This window comes from Rhinoderma darwinii, chromosome 1, assembly GCF_050947455.1.
Source record: "Rhinoderma darwinii isolate aRhiDar2 chromosome 1, aRhiDar2.hap1, whole genome shotgun sequence".
Classification (NCBI taxonomy): Eukaryota; Metazoa; Chordata; class Amphibia; order Anura; family Rhinodermatidae; genus Rhinoderma; species Rhinoderma darwinii.
The window spans coordinates 575048942-575073815 of record NC_134687.1 but is presented as its reverse complement, the minus strand read 5'-3'; the positions used below and the strand labels follow the sequence as shown (position 1 = coordinate 575073815).

Sequence of the window (24874 nt, the reverse complement as noted above, 5' to 3'; positions counted from 1 at the left end):
GGAGCTTTTCTAATAGTGATGACGCTCCGACACGGCCCCACGTGACTGAGCTCTTGCTTCATGTGCTGTTCGTGAACATGACCACAAGGGGCTGTCACATTGCCTATTGCTTGAGTCCCGAGCAGAGAATCAGCTAGCGCTTTGCTCGGGACTCCAGCACTGCTCCTGCCGTCCATATTTGATTAATTCAGGGGTTTCCTATCGCTGGAGTCCCCGAGCAGAGCATCAGCTGATGCTCTGCCTGGGGACTCTACAACTTCTGCCCACGTCATTGTCACTGTCCATATACCTCCGATCTCCGCCTCTGCTGTATTTTTTTTTTTCTTCCACATGGTGAAAAGTATTAAAAATGAAATAATAATTTGATATGTTTTCTTATGTTGGCCACCAGGGGGAGCAAATCCCAGAATTACAGCAAGGTGAATAAGGCAAAGCAACCTGACTCACAGCTGCCGTAAATGTGGGAGGGAATATCACCCCCCCGTCCTACAAGCCAGGAAAAGATGTCTTCAAATTGCTAAGCAGTGTCCGGCTGCCATTTTGGATGTGATTGTTGAAATGCAGCTGGCAGAAGCTATTGGACACCAAAAGTCTAAGGGTATGTTCACACGCTTACTAAACAAAGGGAAAGCAGCTCCTGATTTTCAGCCATTTTTTAATCAAAGTCGCGTTTTTGGAGCAGTTTTTCTATACTCAATGACAAAATGGCTCCAAAAACGTCCCAAGAAGTGATATGCACTTCTTTTTGGCGGGCGTCTTTTTACGTGCCATTTTTGGAAAATGGCCGCGTAAAAAAACGCCCGTCGGAACAGAACGCCGTATTTCCCATTGAAACCAATGGGCAGATGTTTGGAGGCGTGTGAAAGTGCAGTGAATAACTTTTCAGTTGACGGGTTCACACGGCGTGTATTTGACACGTGCTTTTTTTGCGCATTTTACATGCCTCTCCTGCTAAATGTCTTTATACCTCCATCCTGCTGACAGTCTCCTCCAGCGTCAACATACAATCCTGCTGACAATGATGCTGGAGGAGACTGTCAGTAGGATTGTATGGTGATGCTGGAGGAGACTGTCACCATACAATCTTGCTGACAGTCTCCGCCAGCGTCCCCGTACAATCTTGCTGACAGTCTCCTCCGCAGTAGAGGAGACTGTCACACCACTCTGTGATAGGAATAACCATCTGCTGCTGACAGTCTCCTCCCCGACCTCATGCTGACGGATACCTCACCTCCTCACCCGATCACAGTCCGCACTGACAATACATCTAGCAACAGGGGGGGGACCGCCGGGGTCACGAGAGCGGAGGTGTGAGTGAGAGAGTGAGAGTGTGAGAGAGAGACAGAGACACACACACCTTACCTGCAGTGCAGCCGGTCTTCATAATGGCGTCTGCCATCTCCCTACAAACCAGATTCTCTGCTGTGTGACTGAACTGCGTCTGCGCAGTACAGAGCCAGATAGCATAAGCAATGAACGGCTCCCGTTCATCGTGTCCTATGCCCTGTAGCTGCTGTATTCCATCTGTGTATGTGTCGTTAAGAGACACATACAAAGATTAAATAAAACATGGCAGCCCCCAGTACAGTAAAAGTGTCAATAAAAAAAAAACTTTGTGTGTGAAAAATTAAATAAAGATAATATTTTATTAAATAAAAACACAAATTAATTAAAAAAAAAAAAAAAATGACACGGTCCCTTTAAATAAAAACATACCTGTAAAAAAAAAAAAAAAAAAATACATATACACATTTTTTACAATAAACATAGAAAAAAAAATCTCAATACATAAAATACACGTATTCGGTATAGTCGCGAGCGCAATAACCTGCACAACAAATTTGTAGCGTCATTTATGATGTTTACACTGTAAAAAAGAGAGAAGATAAAAACTGCTTTCTTTCACTTATTAGGGTATGTTCACACGCAAACTCAAAACACGTCTGAAAATACGGAGCGGTTTTCAAGAGAAAACAGCTCCTGATTTTCAGACGTTTTTTAGGCCACTGGCGTTTATTCGCTGGGTTTTTTACGGCCGTTTTTGGAGCTGTTTTCAATAGAGTATGAAAAACGGCTCCAAAAACGTCCCAAGAAGTGACCTGCACTTCTTTTTCGCTGCCGTTTTTCAAAACGGCTGCGTAAAAAAACGGCCCTTAGGAACAGAACGTGTTTTTTCCCCATTCAAATCAATGGGCAAAATGTTTGGAGGCGTTCTTCCGATTTTTTGGCCATTTACGGCCCGAAAAATGGCTGAAAATAGGCCGTGTGAACATACCCTTAATGTGAGGCACGTGGTGTTATGAATTTTACACATTAAGGCCTCATGCACACGACCGTAAAAACTCCCGTTATTACGGGTCGTAATCACGACCCATAATAACGGGCTCCTAAACTTCTATTGGCGACGGGTGCCTTCCCGTTTTCTCACGGGAAGGTGCCCGTGCCGTTGAAAAAGCTAGAACATGTCCTATTTCAGGCCGTAATAACGGCACGGACAGTCCATAGAAGTCTATGGAGCTCTCGTAATAACGGGTGGCTACATGTGTGCACCCGTCATTACGGCAGCGTTGCTAAGCGACGTCAGTAAATAGGCACTGTCCAGGGAGCTGAAAGAGTTAACTGATCGGCAGTAACTCTTTCAGCACCCTGGACAGTGACTACCGATCAGTATAAACCTGTAAAAAATAAAAATAAAAGACGTTCATACTTACCGACAACTTCCTGCTTCCTCCAGTCCGGTCTCCCGCCCGTTGCCTTGGTGACGCGTCCCTCTCGACATCCGGCCCGACGTCCTGGATGACGTTTCAGGCCATGTGACCGCTGCAGCCAATCACAGGTCAATCACAGGCTGCAGCGGTCACATGGACTGCCGCGTCATCCAGGGATGTCGGGCTGGATGTGAAGAGAGGGACGCGTCACCAAGACAACGGCCGGGTAAGTATGAATTTCTTTAACTTTTATTACAGAAAAGGCTGTCCCTTCTCTCTATCCTGCACTGATAGAGAGAAGGGGCTGCCGATTAGTGCAGTGCTATTTTGCCGCCAAAAACGTGCTCGTAAATACGGGTGGAATACGTGTGACACCGGACCCATATTTACGAGCACGGGTTCGTAAATACTGGTGCAAAACGGGTGGAATACGTGTGACACCGGACCCGTATTTACGCCAGTATTTACGGGTGGGAAAAAATACGGTCGTGTGCATGAGGCCTAACCCAATGTTGTCCATTATGACTGTGAAACATGATGGGGTTAATTACGATTAATGTGAGGCACATGGAGGTTCAAAATTCATCACACCACATGCCTCACATCAGAAAATGGAAGGATTGTTTGTTTTATTTTATTGTTGGCAACATACAGTTTTGGTATAGAGAATCACAATACTACATAAAAGTATCGGTATCGAAGTCCAAATTCTGGTATCGTGACGACCCTAACCGGAACAGCTGATCAGTGCAGGGCCTGGGTATCGGACCGCCACGGATCATATACTGATGCCCTATCCTGTGGATAGATCATCAGTATGAAAAACCGCCCACTGCCTGGACAACCCCTTTAAGGTTAGGACATAATTACGCATATGTATTCAGACAATAGTAAATGCAATCATATAGATGTTTAGGCCGCCATAATATTTCTATAAAAAAATGGGGGGAAAAAACAAAACTAACATTCCTAAAGTATAGCAACAGGCACTAAAGTACATATTAACCCTTCAGTGACCAGCCTATTTTAGGCCTTAAAGGGACAGTGTCATGATTTTTTTTTTTTTAATAATTTATGTGGTTTATTTAATAAAATATTATATTGACTTTATTAAATTTTTCACACACAAAGTTTTTTTATATTGACACTTACTGTACTGGGGGCTGCCATGTTTTCTTTAATCTTCGTAGGTGTCTCTTAACGACACATACACAGATGGAATACGGCAGCTACAGGGCATAGGAAAAAATGAACGGGAGCCGTTCATTGCATCTGACTCTGTACTGCGCAGACGCAGTTCAGAGTCACACAGCAGAGAAGCTGGTTTGTAGGGAGATAGCAGGCGCCATTATGAAGACCGGCTGAACTGCAGGTAAGGCGTGTTGTGTCTGTCTGTCCCTCTCTCTCAGACCCCAGCTCTCGTGACCTCCAGCGGGCCCCCCCCCAGACGGCTCCCCCTGGCGGGCCCTCCCAACGGCCCCCCTACCCCGGCAGTAGATGTATTGTCAGTGTGGGCGGTGTGCGGACTGTGATCGGGTGAGGAGGTGAGGTATCCGTCAGCAGGAGGTCGGGGAGGAGACTGTCAGCAAGATTGTATGGGGACGATGGAGGTGACTGTCAGCAGGATTGTGTGGTGATGCTGGAGGAGACGGTCAGTAGGATTGTATGGGGACGACTGTCAGCAGTATTGTACAGTACTCCGTGATGCTGGAGGAGACTGTCAGCAGTATTGGGTGGTGATCCTGAAGGAGACTGTCAGCAGGATGGAGGGATAAAGACATTTAGCAGGAGAGGCATGTAAAATGCGCAAAAAAAGCACGTGTCAAATACACGCCGTGTGAACCTGTCAACTGAAAAGTCATTCACTTCACTTTCATCATTCTAAGGGTATGTTCACACGCAGTGTTTTCAGACGTTTTTCGGGCCGTAATCGTCCCAAAAAACGACTGAAAAATCGGAAGCAGAACGCCTCCAAAAATCTGCCCATTGGTTTCAATGGGGAATACGGCGTTCTGTTCCGACGGGGTGTTTTTTTTTTACGTGGCCATTTTCCAAAAATGGCACGTTTTTCATTGACTATAGAGAAACGGCTCCAAAAACAGCCGTAAAAAATGCAGCCAAAAACGAGAGTTTGATTAAAAAATGGCTGAAAATCAGGAGCTGTTTTCCCTTTGTTTAGTAAGCGTGTGAACATACCCATAGCCTTTTGGTGTGTCCTATAGTTTCTGCCAGCTGCATTTCAACAATCACACCCAAAATGGCAGCCGGACACAGCTTAGCAATTTGAAGACACCTTTTCCTGGCTTGTAGAAGGGGGGGGGGGGGGGGAGTGATATTCCCTCCCACATTTACAGCAACTGTGAGTCAGGTTGCTTTGCCTTATTCACCTTGCTGTAATTCTGGGAAGTGCTCCCTCTGGTGGCTAACATAGGAAAACATGTAAAATTATTATTTCATTTTTAATACTTTCCACCATGTGGAAGAAAAAAAAAAAAAATACAGCAAAAAACGTAAGATATAAATCGAAATAAGTAACTTACTTAAAAAAATTTTTAAAAAAAAATAAAAAGTTTCATTCGCGACACATTCCCTTTAACAGCCAGGCTATTTTTAACGTTTTTCCATTGTCTCATTCAAAGAGATATGACTTTTTTATTTTTGCGTCGAGGCGGATATAAAGATCTTGTTTTTTGCGAGACAAATTGTATTTTTCAATGGCACCATTTTGTGGTACATAGAATTTATTGATTACGTTTTATAAACTTTCAGTGGGTTGTTACGATTGCAACTAAACCAAATTTATAAAGTTTGCTTATGTTTTTTCTACTTTTACACAGTACAAAAAACACTTTTTTTTTTTCGAAATTATTTGTCTTTGTGTCTCCGTATTTGAAGAGCCAGAACAAATTTTTCTGTCGATGCAGCTGTCTGAGGGTTTTTTTTTTTTTGCGGGACAATTTGTAGTTTTTATTGGTACTATCTTGGAGTACGTGCGACTTTTTGATCACAGTTTATCACATTTTCTTTAACCCGTTAGTGACCAACCCATCGTGTTTCTACGTCGGTCACTAACGGGCCTTATTCGATGCCATAGACTTTTTACGTTGCGGCATCGGAATAAGTTTACAGAGCAGGGAGCTGTCAGATCTCCCTGCTCTCAGCTGCTAGAGGCAGCTGAGGGCTGGGAGCGTCCCTGCTCTGCCGTGTGAGATCGATTTTAGTATCGATCTCACACGTTTAACCCCTCAGATGCAGTGCTCAATAGCGAGCACCGCATCGGAGTGGTTTTAGAGAGAGGGAGGGAGCTCCCTCTCTCTCCCACCGACACCCGGCGATATGATCGCCAAGTGTCTGTGTCTCTAATGGCAGCCGGGGGTCTAATAAAGGCCCCCAGGCTGCCTGGAATGAATGCCTGCTAGATCATGCCATAGGCATGACCTAGCAGATGCCTGTCCGTGTTAAACGGACAGGCAGTAATACACTGCAATACAAAAGTATTGCAGTGTATTGTAAATGCGATCGCAGAATCGCATATATAGTCCCCTAGTGGGACTAGTAAAAAAGTGAAAAAAAAGTTTAATAAAGTTAATGAAAAACCCAGCTTTTCCCCTTACAAAATGCTTTACTATTAAAAAACCAAAATAAAGTTAAAAAGTTACACATATTTGGTATCGCCGCATCCGTAACGACCCCGACTATAAATCTATTACATTATTTAACCCGCACGGTGAACGCCGTAAAAAAAATAATAAAAAACTATGGAAAAATTGCTGTTTTCTGTGAAAAAATGTAATAAAAAGTGATCAAAAAGTCGCATCTACTCCAAAATGGTACCAATAAAAACTACAAGTCGATTTTTCTATTCCACCCCAAAAAAAAGTTAATAAAAGTTAATCAATAAATAATATGTACCTAAAAATGGTGCTATTAAAAAATACAACTTGTCCCGCAAAAAACAAGACCTTATACAGCTATGTCGATGCAAAAATAAGAAGGTTATAGCTCTTGGAATGCGACGATTGAAAAACGTAAAAAATAGCTTGGTCATTAAGGTCCAAAATAGGCTGGTCATTAAGGGGTTAAGGCAGGAATTACAGAAAACTGGCATTCTTGCATAGTTTTTTTTATTTAATTTTTTACGGCATTTGCCGTGCGGCGCTACCAAATGAGGGGAAAAAGTTGGGTTTTCATTTTTTTTCACATATTTATTTATTATAAACTATATTAAACTTTTTTTTCCCACTTTTTTACTAGTCCGATTACTTGTATAATATTAATTGCAGAGTGCTGTTGGGGTGAGAGAGGGAGCTCCCTCCCTCCAAAACCACTCAGATGCGGCGCTCGCTATTGAACGCCACATCTGGGGGGTTAAACGGGCAAGATAGATACTAATATCGCTCTTGCCCGTTAGAGCAGGGCTGCTCCCAACTCTCAGCTACCTCTAGTAGCTGAGAGTAGGGAGATTTAACTGCTCCCTGCTCGATTTATTCCAAGGCAGCGCCTTAAAAAGGCTAATGCATCGAAATAAAGCCTGTTAGTGGCTGCCGTAAAAACACTAATGGGTGGTCACGAACGGGTTAAATCATTAGTGTATATTAAAAGATTTTTCTCCTTTTTACCTGCTCTCCGCAACAAAAGTGAATTAATTTTCTCAAGTCATTTTGTTGAATAAGTGCTCAGTACAACGCTGCAGGATATGTCAGTGCCATATAAGCAGCAGTTGGAGAATCAGTGGAGAGGTGGCGGGGATTACGGAAACAGATGAATTCGCTGTGCTCAGCCGTTTCCAGAATTTTCGGCCACCTCTGCACAGATTCTCCTGTGTATATGACATAATATTTTTTTATCTGATCGGAATACCCCATTTAGTAAATTAAAGCTTTCTCATCTAAAGTAAGCAAAAAATGCCCTGGAACCGGACTGAAAATCCATATCAAAATTACATGTTTATTTTGTTAACTTCACACATTAAATCCGCAGAAAAATCCTCGAGAAACCTACGAACACTTTTTTCTGAAAACATATGTATTGCAGACACGTGCTCTGGGATAAAAAGATAGAACATGGAATCTTTTGTTAGGCAGATTCAGCCGCCCCCTCACAGAGGAGACACCTGTAGTGCCGAGCACAGCAGTCAAGGAGCTTCAATTATCCAGAGTCTTTAATAACATACCAATGCTCGGTTCCCAGTAGCATCACACAGAGGTGGCATTTCTCGGTTAAAGCTGATCCTCGCCATCATCCTCATTAGCAGCTGTAGTTTCCTGCGATTTTCCGGTGGCAGAAGAAGACAGCAAACTTGAAGAGCATCAATAGCTACAAGTCTGTTTTGTAGAAGACCTACGACAGCATAAATCACAACGAGGAATGGAAAAAGATGATATACTTAGGAGGGAATGAGTAACGTAAACTTCCTTCCGGCAACAAACATGTCTCATTAACAGAAATTGGGGGAAAAAAAAACAAAACAGGTTTTCTTTGGACAATATATCTCAATTTAACAACAGAGAAAAATACATTACTTTTCATATAGTAATATGAAATAATATCATTGTAGGAAATAAAGAGAGTAGAAGCTATTATATACAATGATCTTTAGTAGTTAATAGGAGTATACCCTCTAATACAGTGGTTCCCAAATTTATTTTTTTGCTACAAGCTGCGCCCCCGACGCTTAGTCTAACTATGCTTGTAGAAGACGTGACGCGCGCACGTCTGCTACATGTACTGCCCACAACTTCCCACTAGAAGAGCCTGACAGAGGGAGAGGAGCCATTAACGCTGAGCAGGGTAAGTTTTTCTTAAATAGTATGTTAGCAATTGTGTGAGAACTGGAGCCAGGGGAATGCTGGAAGTTGTAGTTCTCTCCTCTCATACCTCTTCCCTGTAATGTCCTCTGATATCACATAACAGCATGGACATGCTGGGAGTTGTAGTTCTCTCCTCTTATACCTCCTCCCTGTAATGTCCTCCAATATTCCATAATAACAGCCTGGACATGCTAGGAGTTGTAGTGCTCTCCTCTTATACCTCCTTATTTATTCCTTCCCCAGGAGTAAGCACACTTTGTGTCTGTGATGGTCACTTTACTGTGAGTGGGGGGCAGATGGTTATTTTACCTGCAGCGCTCGTTTGGAGTACTTATTTATTTTAAGTCGTTGAAGCTAATGCAAATGTGGACAAAAAAACACAGCGGAAAAAAAGCGTCAAATAACGCTGTCAATTCAAGATCTAAAGGAATCTTGAGGCAGATTTTTTTTTTCTGCCTTACAAAAAACGACGTGTGAATATGCACACGAACATATTTTTTTTCCTCCCGTAAATACGAGTCATTTGTCACACGTATTCGACCCGTATTCACGGACCCGTGCCCGTAAATACGGGTCCGGTGTCACCAGTATTCCACCCGTATTTACGGACCCGTTTTCTCTGCACTAATCGGCAACCCCTTCGCTCTATCAGTGCTGGAAAGAGAGAAGGAGCAGCCCTTTCGGGCAGAGTTTACGCAGCGATTGAAAGTAAAAGAAGTTCATATGTACCGTTGTCTTGGTGAAGCGTCCCTCTTTTGACATCCAGTCCGACCTCCCTGGATGACGCGGCAGTCCATGTGACCGCTGCAGCCTGTGATTGGCTGCAGCGGTCACATGGGATGAAACGTCATCCCGGGAGGCCGGACTGGAGGAAGCAGGGAGTTCTGGGTAAGTTAACTTTTAATACTATTAACTCCTGCGGTAGTCACTGTCCCGGGTGCTGAAACAGTTACTGCCAATCAGTTAACTCTTTCAGCACCCTGGACAGTGACTATCCCCTGACGTCGCCTAGCAACGCTCCCGTAATTACGGGTGCACACACGTAGCCACCCGTAATTACAGGAGCCCCATAGACTTCTATGGGCCTGCCCATGCCATAATTACGGCCTGAAATAGGACATGTTCCATATTTTTCAACGGCACGGGCACTTTCCCGTAAGCAAACAGGAAGGTACCCGTGGCCAATAGAAGTCTAAGGGCCCGTAATCACGGGCCGTGATTACGGCCGTTTTTACGTTCGTGTGCATGAGGCCTAAGAGTGTAGTTCTTGTTTTTAGCCGTTTTGTAAACAATTTTTGGTAGGGGTGCCCTGAGGAATTTTTTTTTTCCAGGGGTGCCTCGAGCCTGAAAAGGTTTGGAAACTCTGCTCTAATAAATTAATGTTTGTTTTAGTAAATACTTGTATTCCCCAAGAAACAACAATTCTGGAGCATATTTTCTTAGTACTAAATTGGCAACTGGGTGTTACCATTCCCCTTGCCAAAGGGGTGTGTCCCTATACAGTCTCACTCAGTAAGTACTGATTGATTGGACATTGTCAGAATGTGTAGGCACACACCCCCAACTGGTAAAACCTAGTTGTCAATTTATTCATAAATTTCTCAGAGAAATAATAGAGGAAGGCCACAACTTAAGATTCTATGAAAAGATACTACAGAATTGTTATTTTATGGGGAATACAAGTATTTACTAAATCAGACATGTCAGGAGAGCTGACAGATTCTCTTTAAATAAAAGTATTTCCTAATCCAATCCTTTCTCTGTTAAGTGCAATGTTTTAAGGTTGTTATGGTTCCAAATCCACATTCATATCCACGTCCACACATAAACACCCTATGGCTGACACTATTCAACACAGGTAGGATGTAAAGATTATGGTAATTGAATCGAAGCAACGCCTCCATGCAAACACCTCAGATGGGGACGGGACATAAGATCATCAGAATCTCCCAGTGGTGCAGCCGCAGGCTTTAACCTGTGATTTCAGTGATTATACAATCGCCATAGAAGTTTTTACAATTTTAATGTACAATAATCATTCACGGAGGAAAAACCAGGAGAAATGTGTAAGTGGAATTCCCTGTACGCAAATAAGACAGGTCCTATATAAAGACAATTTACACCCTGAACTCAGAGTAATGTTTCCTTGGAGAAAATGGGAGGAATCCTGCAGCTCACCTTTATGCGGGTTTACACTGCTAGTAGCGCTCGGGTCCTTGTGTCGGCACACGGCAGGGATATGGAAGAAAAACAAGAATTGGATCCAGCGCTGAGACAAATGTGATGATTAAAAAGGAAACTTCTTCCAAGTTTTATTTGGTAGTTAAATATAAAATCAGCAGGAAGTATTCCACGGTACAAGGGGTAGTTGAGGATATAGGCAGTGAGGAAATTGGCACCGCCTATATCCTCAATTACCCCATGTACCGTGGAATACTTCCTGCTGATTTTATATTTAACTACCAAATAAAACTTGGAAGAAGTTTCCTTATTAATCATCACATTTGTCTCAGCGCTGGATCCAGTCCTTGTTTTTCTTCCATAATGTTTCCATGCCTTGTCTTATTACTCAAAGTTGTAGTAATCCAATGGTGGCAATGTAAGAAAAGCAACTCGATCGGCTGGTTATCTCTAAAATTAATGTTCATTCACTGACTTACCGAGTATATTCACAAAAACATCAAACAGCTGAAATGTCAGAAGTGGCTCCTGTAGAGAACTGTAAAAATCAGTGATGGTCTTAAACACATCTCTTTCAAAGCCCGGGTACATGGGCTGCTTCATTTCTGAGCAATTTGGCCCTAAACAAATAAGAAATGAGTTAAAAAGTACGGAGGAGAAAAAATATATAGGACTTTTTTAGAACATATGGTTACATAAAATAATGGCCTAATAATTAGCAGACAGTCTATGAATTCATCCCACTAAAGATATTAAAAAAGAAGTCTGGGATTAAAAAGAAGGGTCTGCTTTTTTCCCCTCTGGAACAGCGCCACTTTCATCCATTGTCTGTGTCTGGTATTGCAACTCATCACTATTCAAGTGAATAGGTTTGAGCTGCAATACCAGACACAGCCCTATTTTCTAATCCCAGACACCCCCATTCACAATAATCAAACCCATAAAAATATTTTCCCCACCATAACGTTTCATGATATTAATAAGATAGATCATAACAACACATTGATCAAGAAAGCCTGAACGCTGGGAACTCCACTTTTCTTAAAAGTAGGCCAGTTTCAGTCCCATTTGTAATGGAAGAGAAGGTCCCACTTAGGTTTTTCGTTATTGAAATGAATGCAAATGACAGAAACCAAAGAGTGAGTTATCATTTTCCTATAAATTTTAGGCTTTCAAAGAATACACCAACTAACCCCATAAACTAAATAATTGTATGTAAATATGGAAGAAATTGGTAAAACGTTATATATACTTACAATTTGCTAGGCACTTCATTGCTGACAGCAGCCAATGGGGAAGCTCTTCTGGAGAAACATAATAATGCAGTCAATATCATTCATACAGGTTTTATGTGTACTGCTTATGTAGAATTGTATATACAAAAATGGAATTTGAGAGAGGGCACGACCAACTGAACAGAATAGGCTATTCGTGAACTATCGATCAGCAGAACAAAGTGACCAATATTCTTTCTGGAGTACCACAACGCCCTCACGGCATACCCAGGCACAGAACACACACACACGAACACACACACACGTCTGGCTGTGCCTGGTACTGCAGCTTGCATACCAAGTACAGTAAGACTTGTATAAGTGCAGCCATCTGCCTGGAAAAACTACTTTCTGCTTATCAATGGGAGTGTGTGGGGGGGGGGGGGCGGTCAGTCACCCAGCAAATATAAGTTGATGGTAGATCAAATTAGACTTAATTTGCCCTCCAGGACTCTCACGATTCTGTTTTTTTAACAGATACGTTGAGTTGATTCTTTAGTGGCGCCGTGCTGCAGGAAGAAGCTCGGCTTCGTTCTATCCCTGCATTCCCACAGAACTGATGTTCTGTACTGAACAAAATTATACAGTACAGAACAGCAGTTCCGCGGGGAAGCAGGGACTCCTCGTATATAGCGATACCACCTCCCTTGCAGATCGCATCACCACCCCACCCCTTGTAGATCGCAGCACAGTAGCTCCCACTAGGAGCTGAACCCCCAGCTAAAGCGTCGCCAACCTCTGGCCGGGGATTTAGCACCTAGTGGCAGCTACAGTGGCGATATCTACAAGGAATATGGGGGTGGGTGCGATCTACATGTGGGGGTGCGATCTACCAGATGGGATGGTGGTAAGACCTACATGTGGAATTGCGATCTACATTGGCACAGACTATATGTGGGCACTATCTACAGGGACATTGTGGCACTATCTACATGGGCATTGCTGTTTTCAGGGGATTAGCACAAAAAACCCTGACAAATGAAATCCATCTTTATTTTTTTTTAAACGGCCATGAAAAACAGACCGACGGACTGGAAACGGATGAGAATTTGGAGACACTGATGCAAAATGGACATGAAAAACATTTGATCAGTTTTTAATGCCCATTTTTTTCTTTTGTTACGGTTGTGTGAATGTAGCCTAAGGCTACATTCACATGACAGTGAAAAACAGCCGTGTGATGGCCGATGTTTGAACGGCCGTCACACGACGGTTTTCAGAACAATAATGTTCTATGGGCGCACTCACACTGCAATTTTTAACGGCCCGTGAATATTGGCCATCAAAATAGGACGTCCTATTTTTGGCCGTATTCACGGCCAGACGGCCCTCATAGAGTCAATGGATCAGTTTTTAAGGGCTGTCAATACATGTAACAACCGTTAAAAACGGATCTGTGACATGGAGGATTAAGAAGCAGGGGAACTATTGGTTCCCTTGCTGGCTATCGGCGGCGCGATGACATACTCACCGATGCAGCGCCGTCCTCTTCAGGTGTGGTCTCTAGTTTCACGGTTACTGCGAAGGCGACAAGATGACGTCATCGCGCCGCCTTCGCAGAACCCGTGAAGACGAGAGACCACACCTGAAGCAGTTGTCAACTGTAGCAAATTTTTCGGGACTGTCCTGAATATACAGAGACAGTCCCGTAGGATTACTAAAGGGAGGGGGAGGGTGTGCCATCCTCTACAGGGGGGGCTGTGAAACAATCATGACAATGACCTTCCTTTGGGGGTTTTCAGGGGGTTGGGACAAAAAAAAGCCTGACCAATGAAATCCATCAGTTTTTTTAACGGCCATGAAAAATTGATGCAAACCGGATGTCAAACGGCCATTAAAGACGGACTGGAAATGGATGAAATTTTGGACACTGATGAAAAATGGCCATGAAAAACTGACAGTTGATCAGTTTTTAATGGCCATTTTTTTTTCACGGTCGTGTGGCTGTAGTCTAAAAGTTTATGTTGCCAGGAGTCCAGTTTGCATGTACCGTGATCGGCCTAGGAAATCCGGCAGACACACGGATCGTTTTTCACAGGCCAATCACGGACGTGTGAATCCGGCCTGAATGTAAATTTATTAAAGCCCCATGGTGGGGCCGGTACTGACAGGGTCCTGCTCAGACTTCAGACACTATAATGTAATCTCTCCCCAGAGTGCCCGCTCGGAGCTAGTTGCCTGGCCCTGCTGCAATGTCAGGAGACCTGCTGAGGGGCTGACAGGCAGAAAGGGATGTTAGTGCATGCAGTGCATCATTGATTCTATATTCGGTTAACCTGTTCCCTGCCGGGGAACACAGAAGTTATAATCAATTAGAAATAAATTTTTCCAATAGTATTTCTGATAAAAAAAAAGTATTTGCAGAGGTTAAAAGTTATGAAGTTACGTACAATTATTACAGTAATATATGCTAAGCTATTTATATAAAGTAAATCATTTAATTATTTCTTGGTATTACTGTTAAATAAACGGAAAAAATAAGAAAATAGAGAGTCAAATTTAAAATCGCCCAAAGTGTTGAAAAAATAAATAAAAAATCTTTAATTTTTTGACAAAATCACCCTGCCCTAATTGATGGCCTATCCCAAGGATGCACAATTACTTCAATCTAAACAAAGACAACCCCATTGTAAATATAGGGCACTCACGTGATCTGTTATCCATCATCACGATCCCTTGTTTATTGACATTGTACACATTGTGCATTATGTGCTTGCCATTTGTCTGCTTATTGTCCATCACATCATCCAAAGAATCAAGTCCAAAAATCTTCTGTAAACTGTAACACAGGGAAAAGGCAGTTAACCTATTATTAATTCACAAGAATGACTTAATTTATTGCATTTAAAGGGAATCTGTCACTTATTCATTCATTAGAATATGACGCGTGAGTGAATAAATGGTAATTTTCTCAGGTATAATTGGTTTATAATAGCAAACATGGGGACGTTCGAACTGGTTTTCCCAGCACCTATTTAGCAGTGTTAGGAGTTTAGGGGGGGGGGGGGGATCTGCTGCCAGATTCCCTTTAATGAGATTGATCGGATTAAAGAACAAACAAGAATACACCTGGTATTAGTCACTGTGGGACCCATTTCTAAACAGAACGGGAAGAAGAAGGGAAGAATGCAGAGAATCCCTTGGGAGACATCATAAACTCAAAGACCCATAGCCAAGGAATTTATAGGGTTTGAGTGAATGTGCATCTCAATTTTTGTTCCCGAAAAACAAAAACAGCATATAATCTCTTCATATAGTAACCCTGCCCAGCAGCAAACTTCTGCTAAAGCAGTCAGAAGAACAAGTTATCTCCTGTGGAATTATTCTGTCTCACCATTATACAAAGGCGGCTACAGACCGTGTGATATTTCAGCTGGTAAAGTTACTAACTGGTTGAGAAGTATGTAGTGCATGGATAACCAATTAACCCTCAAGAGATCACGTGATTTTCTCATTTACTAATGTACCTGTTAGCCCCATGATGCATCAAGGTCACCTCCGACACAGCAAGTCGTACAGTGGCCATACTCCTTCAATAGCGGTCAGCCGAATACCCGTTCTGCCGACAGCTATTCCTCTCGGGGGAGAAGGTAATAAAGAGAGTAGCTGCCAGACAACTGGCAGCGGCTTATCTCCCTTGAGACTAAGAATCAGGCATGCCCTATCCTTTTTGTTCCTCCCTGACTTCTGCCGAACAAACGTCAGAAGAACATCTAATACATATTAAATAGTCGTCACTGTCTAACTACCATGGGTTTCAGTAAACCAACTGACACTGTAGAACCATCTTGAAGAGGTTGTCCAGACTTATGTAAATAAAGCTTAATCAAATAGAAGGAAAATTATTATTTTTATTTCATCACTTTCTGATCTTTGCTTGCTTTCAGTGAATGTAAACCTTCAGAAGCGGAAAACCTGTCCTAACCTAGTTCTGCTCACACATGATGCCGTTACTATGTATCAGTGCTGCTGTGTTTAGCGCACAGAGGCGGAGTATTTAAACTAGGGCTGAGGAGGGAGGTCAATGTAGAAAAAAAAGGGGTAGCCAGGTTAGAGAGGGGTCAGACTATATTGGTGGGGGGAGAAACAGAATATGGGGAGAGGACTAGACAACAAGATAAGGAGATCCTTTCGTTACAAAACATCAGTGTAAATAAAAAGGCCCGATTAATGTCAAATCACATTTCTGATAATAAAAGTGAAAAACTGACAGGCAAGTTAAAGTGTATGTTCACAAATGCCAGAAGTCTAGCAAGCAAAATGGGGGAGCTGGAGGCCTTGATACTGGAAGAAAATATAGATATAGTTGGTGTTGCTGAAACATGGCTGGACTCTTCACATGACTGGGCTGTAAATCTACAGGGTTTTACACTTTTTCGGAAAGACAGGACACATAGGAAAGGTGGTGGTGTATGTCTGTATGTGAGAAATGATATGAAGGCGAGTGTGAAAGAGACAATAGTGGGTGAATACTGTGAGGAGGTTGAAACCTTGTGGGTGGAACTAGAAAGGGAGGTAAACACTGAAAAAATTACTTTTGGTGTAATCTATAGACCCCCCAATATAACTGAGGAGATGGAAGTTCAGCTATATAAACAGATGGAGCGGGCTGCACAGGCGGGTACTGTAGTGATAATGGGAGATTTTAATTTCCGGGATATTAATTGGTGTCATGGTTCGGCTTCAACTGCAAAGGGGAGACATTTCCTCAACCTGTTGCAGGAAAATTTTATGGGCCAGTTTGTGGAAGACACGACTAGAGGTGAAGCTCTGTTGGATCTGGTCATTTCTAATAATGCAGATCTTGTTGGGAATGTCAATGTTCGTGAAAACCTCGGTAACAGTGATCATAATATAGTTACATTTTACCTATACTGTAAAAAACAAACGCAGGCTGGGAGGGCAAAAACATTTAATTTTAAGAAAGCCAATTTCCCCAGGATGAGGGCGGCAATTCAGGGTATAGACTGGGAAGAACTAATGTCAAATAATGGGACAAATGATAAATGGGAGATTTTCAAATCTACTTTGAGTTATTATAGTGCAAAATTTATTCCTACAGGTAATAAGTATAAACGACTCAAATTAAACCCCACATGGCTTACACCTTCTGTGAAAGGGGCAATACATGACAAAAAAAGGGCATTTAAAAAATACAAATCTGAGGGTACAGCTGTAGCCTTTCTAAAATATAAAGAGCTTAATAAAATCTGTAAAAATGTAATAAAATTAGCAAAAATACAAAATGAAAGGCAGGTGGCCAAGGATAGTAAAACAAATCCCCAAAAATTCTTCAAGCATATAAATGCAAAAAAGCCCAGGTCTGAACATGTGGGACCCCTAGATAATGGTAATGGGGAGTTGATCACAGGGGATCAAGAGAAGGCAGAGTTACTAAATGGGTTCTTTAGCTCTGTATATACAACAGAAGAAAGAGCAGCTGATGTAGCCGGTGCCAGTGCTGTTAATATATCAGTTGATATACTGAATTGGATGAATGTAGAGATGGTCCAAGCTAAATTAAATAAAATAAATGTGCACAAGGCTCCGGGACCAGATGGGTTACACCCTAGAGCTCTTAAAGAGCTTAGTTCAGTTATTTCTGTCCCCCTTTTCATAATATTCAGAGAATCTCTAGTGACTGGTATAGTGCCAAGGGACTGGCGCAGGGCAAATGTGGTGCCTATTTTCAAAAAGGGCTCTATGTCTTCCCCGGGTAATTATAGACCAGTAAGCTTAACATCCATCGTGGGGAAAATGTGTGAGGGGCTATTGAGGGACTATATACAGGATTATATGACAATAAATAGCATTATAAGTGACAGCCAGCACGGTTTTACTAAGGACAGAAGTTGTCAAACTAACCTAATCTGTTTTTATGAAGAGGTGAGCAGAAGTCTAGACAGAGGGGCCGCTGTGGATTTAGTGTTTTTGGACTTTGCAAAGGCATTTGACACTGTCCCCTATAGACGCCTAATGGGTAAATTAAGGACTATAGGTTTAGAAAATATAGTTTGTAATTGGATTGAGAATTGGCTCAAGGACCGTATCCAGAGAGTTGTGGTCAATGATTCCTACTCTGAATGGTCACCGGTTATAAGTGGTGTACCCCAGGGTTCATTGCTGGGACCCCTATTATTCAACTTATTTATTAATGATATAGAGGATGGGATTAATAGCACTATTTCTATTTTTGCAGATGACACCAAGCTATGTAATATAGTTCAGTCTATGGAAGATGTTCATGAATTACAGGCAGATTTAAACAAACTAAGTGTTTGGGCGTCCACTTGGCAGATGAAGTTTAATGTAAAGTTATGCATCTGGGTACCAACAACCTGCATGCATCATATGTCCTAGGGGGAGCTACACTGGCGGATTCACTTGTTGAGAAGGATCTGGGTGTACTTGTAAATCATAAACTCAATAACAGCATGCAGTGTCAATCAGCTGCTTCAAAGGCCAGCAGGATATTGTCGTGTATTAAAAGAGGCATGGACTCACGGGACAGGGATGTAATATTACCACTTTACAAAGCATTAGTGAGGCCTCATCTAGAATATGCAGTTCAGTTCTGGGCTCCAGTTCATAGAAAGGATGCCCTGGAGTTGGAAAAAATACAAAGAAGAGCAACGAAGCTAATTAGGGGCATGGAGAATTTAAGTTATGAGGAAAGATTGAAAGAATTAAACCTATTTAGCCTTGAAAAAAGACGACTAAGGGGGGACATGATTAACTTATATAAATATATTAATGGCACATACAAAAAATATGGTGAAATCCTGTTCCTTGTAAAACCCCCTCAAAAAACAAGGGGGCACTCCCTTCATCTGGAGAAAAAAAGGTTCAAGCTGCAGAGGCGACAAGGCTTCTTTACCGTGAGAACTGTGAATCTATGGAATAGCCTACCGCAGGAGCTGGTCACAGCAGGGACAGTAGATGGCTTTAAAAAAGGGTTAGATAATTTCCTAGAACAAAAAAATATTAGCTCCTATGTGTAGAAACTTTTCCTTCCCTTTTCCCTTCCCTTGGTTGAACTTGATGGACATGTGTCTTTTTTCAGCCGTGCTAACTATGTAACTATGATACACTGGAATTTATTTAAAATAAAGTGTAGCGTATACAATTCAAACATGTGCACACCTTTTTTTTTTTTGTGAAAATCCAGCAAGAAGCACTCACCCTCTACAAGATCCGTTAATCAATATGTTTTCTGGATGTACTTATGTTGTACTCCTAGTAATTGGCAGCTATTTCCTTTTATGATATTCTGGGCACCGTGGCACAATGAGACGAGAATCGCATATGCAGTTTTTGATGGGATAAAAAAAAAAAAAGGAAAATTATAAAAGAAAGACTGAGGTCTTCTCTCTTTTGTATCCACTCCTGCATTTGGCTGAAAAGCTGCCACAAAAACTGCATATGCGATTCCAGCCTAAGGCCTTATTCACACGAACGTGTCCGTTTTGCGCGTGTAAAAAACGAGTTTTTCCTGCATTGCAGTTCCGCGTCACATCAGTGTATGGTGCTTGTCAGCGTTTTATACGCGCGTATGTCATGCGTTTTTTACGTCAGCACAGCACACGGATGTGCGTCCGTGTGCTGTCCGTGATTTTCATGCACACATTGACTTCAATGGTTGCGTGATGCGCAGAAAACGCACAAGTACAGGACATGCAGTGAGTTTCACGCAGCGGACACATGCTGCATGAAAAACACTGAATGTGTGAATGGCCCCATTGACTTGCATAGGTCCGTGTGACGTGCCTTATTTTCACGCGCCTAACACAGACGTGAAATACGCTCGTGTGAATTGGGCCTAATTCACACGACCATGTTCGGTCTGTGATATACGATCCGCATGTCGGCAGCATTTCCCGGACCGAACACAGTGCAGGGAGCCGGGCTCCTAGAATCATAGTTCTGTACGATGCTAGGAGTCCCTGCCCGGCTCCCTGCACTGTGTTCGGTCCGGGAAATGCGGCTGACATGCGGACCATATATATCACGGACCGAACACGCTCATGTGACTTAGGCCTAGTGGACAATTTTAGCCGACACGTTACTTTTCTGAAAGAAGTAGAAAAATGTTCTAAAATAAACAAAACCGTACTCGCCTCTTCAATTCACAGATGCCCCAGTGGTCCACCGCTGGTCTTTGTTTACAAGATGCCAGCAATGATGTGCCGTAACTGCTGCAGTCAATAATTGGCCTTAGTGGTCATGTGCCATAGATACTAGCGTCACCACTGAACGCTCAGGGGTGATGCTACTAAGTATGGCATGTGACTTCATCGCTGGCAGCATGTAGGCAAAAACTGACGGGGGAGCGCCAGAGCATCTGCACTGGATTGGCAGGAGATTGAATACGCAAGTACGGATTGTTTTGTTATTTTAGAACATTTGCTACGTCTTTTTTTTTTTTCCCCAAACGCTCGGACAAGTGATAGGAAAGAAAACAAATCATTAAAAATGATCGATAAAAAGGACTTGCGGATGCGTCCCAGTGTATTGCATAAGGGATCAGGGATCTAACGATCGCTTGGTATAGTCCCCTAGAGGAGGGGGGGGGGGGGTATAAAAGTAAACATAAATGGTATCACCGCATCCATAAAAGTCTTAACTCTTAAAATATCACTGGATGATCTGTACGAACGCCGTAGGAAAGACAGAAATTCACAATGCCAAAGTTGCATATATTTGGTCACCTCGCTTCACCCCACAAAAAGTGATAAAGTTGTATGTACCCCAAAATGGTACAATAAAAACTACAGATTGCCTCACAACAAAAACAAAAAACCAAGCCCCTCACTCCGCTCCATCGATAGAAAAATAAAAATGTATCGCTCTCAGGCTATGGCAACGCAAAGCTAAAATTTTATTTTTTGCAAACTATTTCTTCTTTGTAAAAAGTAGTACATCATAGAGAAAAAAAAATTACATTTGGTATCGCCATATTCGAATAAACCCGCAGAATAAAGGTAACGTAGTTTTTTCCGCATGATGAAGGCCGGAAAAAAAAAATAACAATGGAGTAAATCAGTTGTTTTTTTTCAAATTTCACAACGCAACGAACGTATTTTCACTTTCCCAGTACTGTATAGTAAATTGTGCTATTATAAACTACAACTTGTCCAGCAAAAAACAAGCTCTTAACTTTTATTCTAATAGCCGTATAACAGCTCTTATAATAAAAAAAAAAAAAAAAAAAAAAAAAAAAGTTATGGCTTAGAATGAGACAATGGGAAAAAAAAAGAAAATTGGCTGAGATGGGCTATCTACAAGATATTGGTGTGTCTGTGGGAATTTTTGTCCATTCATCCAGAAGAACATTTGTGAGGTCAGACGCTGATGTTGAAGGAGAGGTGTTGGATGGGGTTGAGGTCAGGGCTCTGTGCGGGCCAGTCAAGTTCTTCCACACTCACCCAACCATGTGTTTATGGAATTTGTTTTGTGCACTGGGGCATAGTGATACTGAAACAGAAAAGGGCCTTCCTCGAACTGTTCCCACAATGTTGGAAGCTACAATTGTCCAAAATGTCTTGGTATGATGAAGCACTAAGATTTCCCTTGACTGGAACTATAGGGCCTAGTCAAACCCCTGAAAAACAACCCCATAATATTATTCCTCCTCCACCAAACTTTACAGTTGGCACAATGCAGTCAGGCAGGTAACATTCTCCTGACATTCACCAAACCCAGACTCGTCCATCAGACTGCCAAATAGAGAAGGGTGATCCACCACACCAACAGAACACGTTACAACTGCTCCAGAGTCCAGTGGCGGCGTGCTTCACAGCACTCCATCCGATGCTTGGCATTGTGCTTGGGGATGTAAGGCTTGCATGCAGCTGCTCGACTATGGAACCCCATGCCATGAAGCTCCCGGGAACATTTTTTGTGCAGATTTTAATGTCAGAGGTTTATACTCTGCAGTTATGGAGTCAGCAGAGCGTTGGTGACTTCTGCACTATGCGCCTCATCACTCGTCAACCCTGCTGTGTAACTGTACGTGGTCTGACACTTCGTGGCAGAGTTGTTGTGGTTCCTAAACGCTTACACTTTGCAATAATATCACTCACAGTTGGTCATGGAAAATGTAGGAAGGAAGAAATTTCCCAAACTAACTTGTTACAAATGTGGCATCCTATTACAGGACCACGCTGGAAATCAGTGCGCTGGACCCATTCTTTCACAAATGTTTGTAGTGGCCGACTGCATGGCTAGGTACTTGATATTTTATACCTGTGGCAATGAGACTGAATGAAACACCAAAATTCACTGACTAAGAGGTGTGTCCCAGTACTTTGTCCATACATATATACACACAGTGTGTATATATATATATATATATATATATATATATATATATATACATACACACACAGTGTATATATATATATATATATATATATATATATATCTGTAAATATTTGATATTACACAGTAAGCTTACCGTAATAGTGTCCGAGATTTCCATATATCTTCAATATTTGCTGTGGTTAACTCTCTGCGATACACCATTCGACAGGTAGGCACTTCCCCTATCGCAATGCTGTGACGTTTATACCACATCTCAGAATTCTGGGAGAAAAAAAATAAAAAAAAGTTATAGGAGGCAATAGCATGAAGCTCTTTGAACGGGATAGGCCATCAACAGCTTATGGGTCAGGGTCCGTCTCCCGGGACCCCCGCCGATCAGCTGTTTTCAACGGGGTGTAGCTGCTTCCATTTTATTTCTACTTTCTCACTGTGAATCTTCGACACGCATTCTAGTCTATGGGAGTTACGAGAACAGGCAAACTGTATCAGACATCTGTCCATATTCATTATCAAATGTTTTAAAATACAGTAACAGATCCAAGATGAGCTGCTGTGTTTCTTTACACTCACACAAATTTCCAAAGAGTCAATATGGCATGGTGCAAGTACAGATATCAGACATGAATGACCAAGCCTTGCAGTCCCTCAATAAAACGGGTAGTCCAGTTTAAGCAAATTAATATTTTTTTGTATCATTAAAAGTTACACAATTTTCCAATATACTTTCTGTATTCATTTATCACGGTTTTCAAGATCTCGGCTTGCTATTATTCAGTAGGAACATTTATTGCTTACTTCCAGGGGATACAATTCTGTCCATGGTCATGTGATGGACACAGGAGCACGGCTCGTTACATTATGTGTATCAGATATGTCTTCGGATGATCCCAGCACCTGTGTGTCCATCACATGACCATGAACAGAATTGTATCCACTGGAAGTAAAAAATGAAGGTTCCTACGGAATAACAGAAGCAGAGATCTTCAAAATTGTGAGGAATTAATATAGAAATACATTGGAAATTCTTAATTATTAAAAAAAACAAAACATTAATTTGCGGAAACCGAACAACCCCTTTAACTATAAAGGAAGGTGTACGCCCACTACTTTGCTTGGAACAGAGACTGGGGAACAGCGGTTTATAGGATCAGAAGGACATCAGTAGTCAGACCCCCTCTGTCCTGGCTTTTGAAATTATTTAGTCAATACGCCATAAAAGACTTTAGTCGAAAACCCAAATGACCTGTGAACACGCACCCGAGTCTCTCTATGGTAAACATGTATACGTCCATGTCCGATTTAATTATAGATCCATGAACTATACAAATAGAATTAGACTCCTGACATTTCAGCTAGACTCTTTTTTTGATAAATAACGACTTATAGTCACAGAGTTCCTGGAAACAAATGTTAACAACGGCGCTTATGATTAAAACGGCTGATGCTCCAGCAATCACGAAAAAAAACAAGCTTCAGTTACACCTGAGGGGTACGTAAACCACAGAATCAACTTGATTCCTGAGCAATTTGTCTTGTGCTTGAAATCTGAAGAGCTGGATAAATAGAACGAGAGGAAATACGTTTGATTAACATGTTCCCTTATTTCACTTGGGAATGAATATATTAGCATAATAGAGCATCAGCCATGAAGATTAAAGTGCAGCAGGTGGCATCTTAGAATACATTTTGAAATAATGCCATACAAAAAGAGAAGAAGTTTTTCTTGGTTCAATGACATAAGGAATGTGACAAATGTTTGTCCCTAAATGAGATTTTGTAGTTCGAAAGGCAGGAGATGAAATGGAAAAAATAAAACTAACCATTACAACAGGTTTCACGGGAATATGAGCTCGTGAAGTCACAGAGTCTTCATCAGTCCAACGAGGGAATGGAAGAGGGTCCACTTTTTGAGGAGGTCTTTTTGGGTATGGTTTAAGGGGCGAGGTCGGTGGAAACCTGTATACAAAGCAAAAGAGAATTAAATTGTGCCAATGATGTATCATAAATGTTAACAGTGACTGTATGAGGTCAAGATGACTTCCACTAGTCCATAAACAAAGAAGTGCCAAGTAAATAATTGAGGTAGACTACTTTCTAGATGTACACGTATGTATTGGTGTCCTCCACTGTCTCTAAAGCGAACCAGTGTCAAAGAACGCCGGTAGTCTTAATAGAAGCGGACTCCAATTAATATTCTGCTTGGACAGGACTGGTTAATCCATTCCAGACCAGCCCACGTAAATTAACGGGCTGCAGCACTAGTACTTGTGCCTGCAGCCCGCTATAAACCAAATACGGTGATCACATGAAATTTTGTTGCACGGCTTGTTACATTGCTTCTCCTCCCTCTCTGTCCGATCGTTCTCGGACAGTGAGGGAGAAGAAGCACTGTGGCGAGCATCTGCAGCGTGTCTATCATAAAGACACAAACTGTGAAAAATACAAAAAACTACCTCCTCAACGAGGGCCGTGTAAACGAGCGCCGATCAACGAGATAGCTCGTTGATCGACGCTCGTTTGCTCCTTTCACAAGGAGCCATTATCAGTAATCGATGGGGACAAGCACTCGTAACTCCGA

At 42.0% G+C, this 24874-nt stretch overlaps 1 protein-coding gene across 4 annotated transcripts in view; it reads right to left on the bottom strand.

Moving 5' to 3' along the window:
• DEPDC1B (DEP domain containing 1B) overlaps positions 1-24874 on the bottom strand; it is a 56734-nt gene that overhangs the window by 4842 nt on the left and 27018 nt on the right. For all 4 annotated transcript variants that reach the window (XM_075854900.1, XM_075854903.1, XM_075854904.1 and 1 more), the window contains 6 exons: positions 24117-24252; positions 22430-22557; positions 14622-14752; positions 11956-12003; positions 11179-11319; positions 7882-8048 (listed from right to left, as the gene is read on the bottom strand). In XM_075854900.1, coding sequence (XP_075711015.1) covers positions 7882-8048; positions 11179-11319; positions 11956-12003; positions 14622-14752; positions 22430-22557; positions 24117-24252 — 751 coding nt within the window. The remainder of the gene's footprint in view (positions 1-7881; positions 8049-11178; positions 11320-11955; positions 12004-14621; positions 14753-22429; positions 22558-24116; positions 24253-24874) is intronic.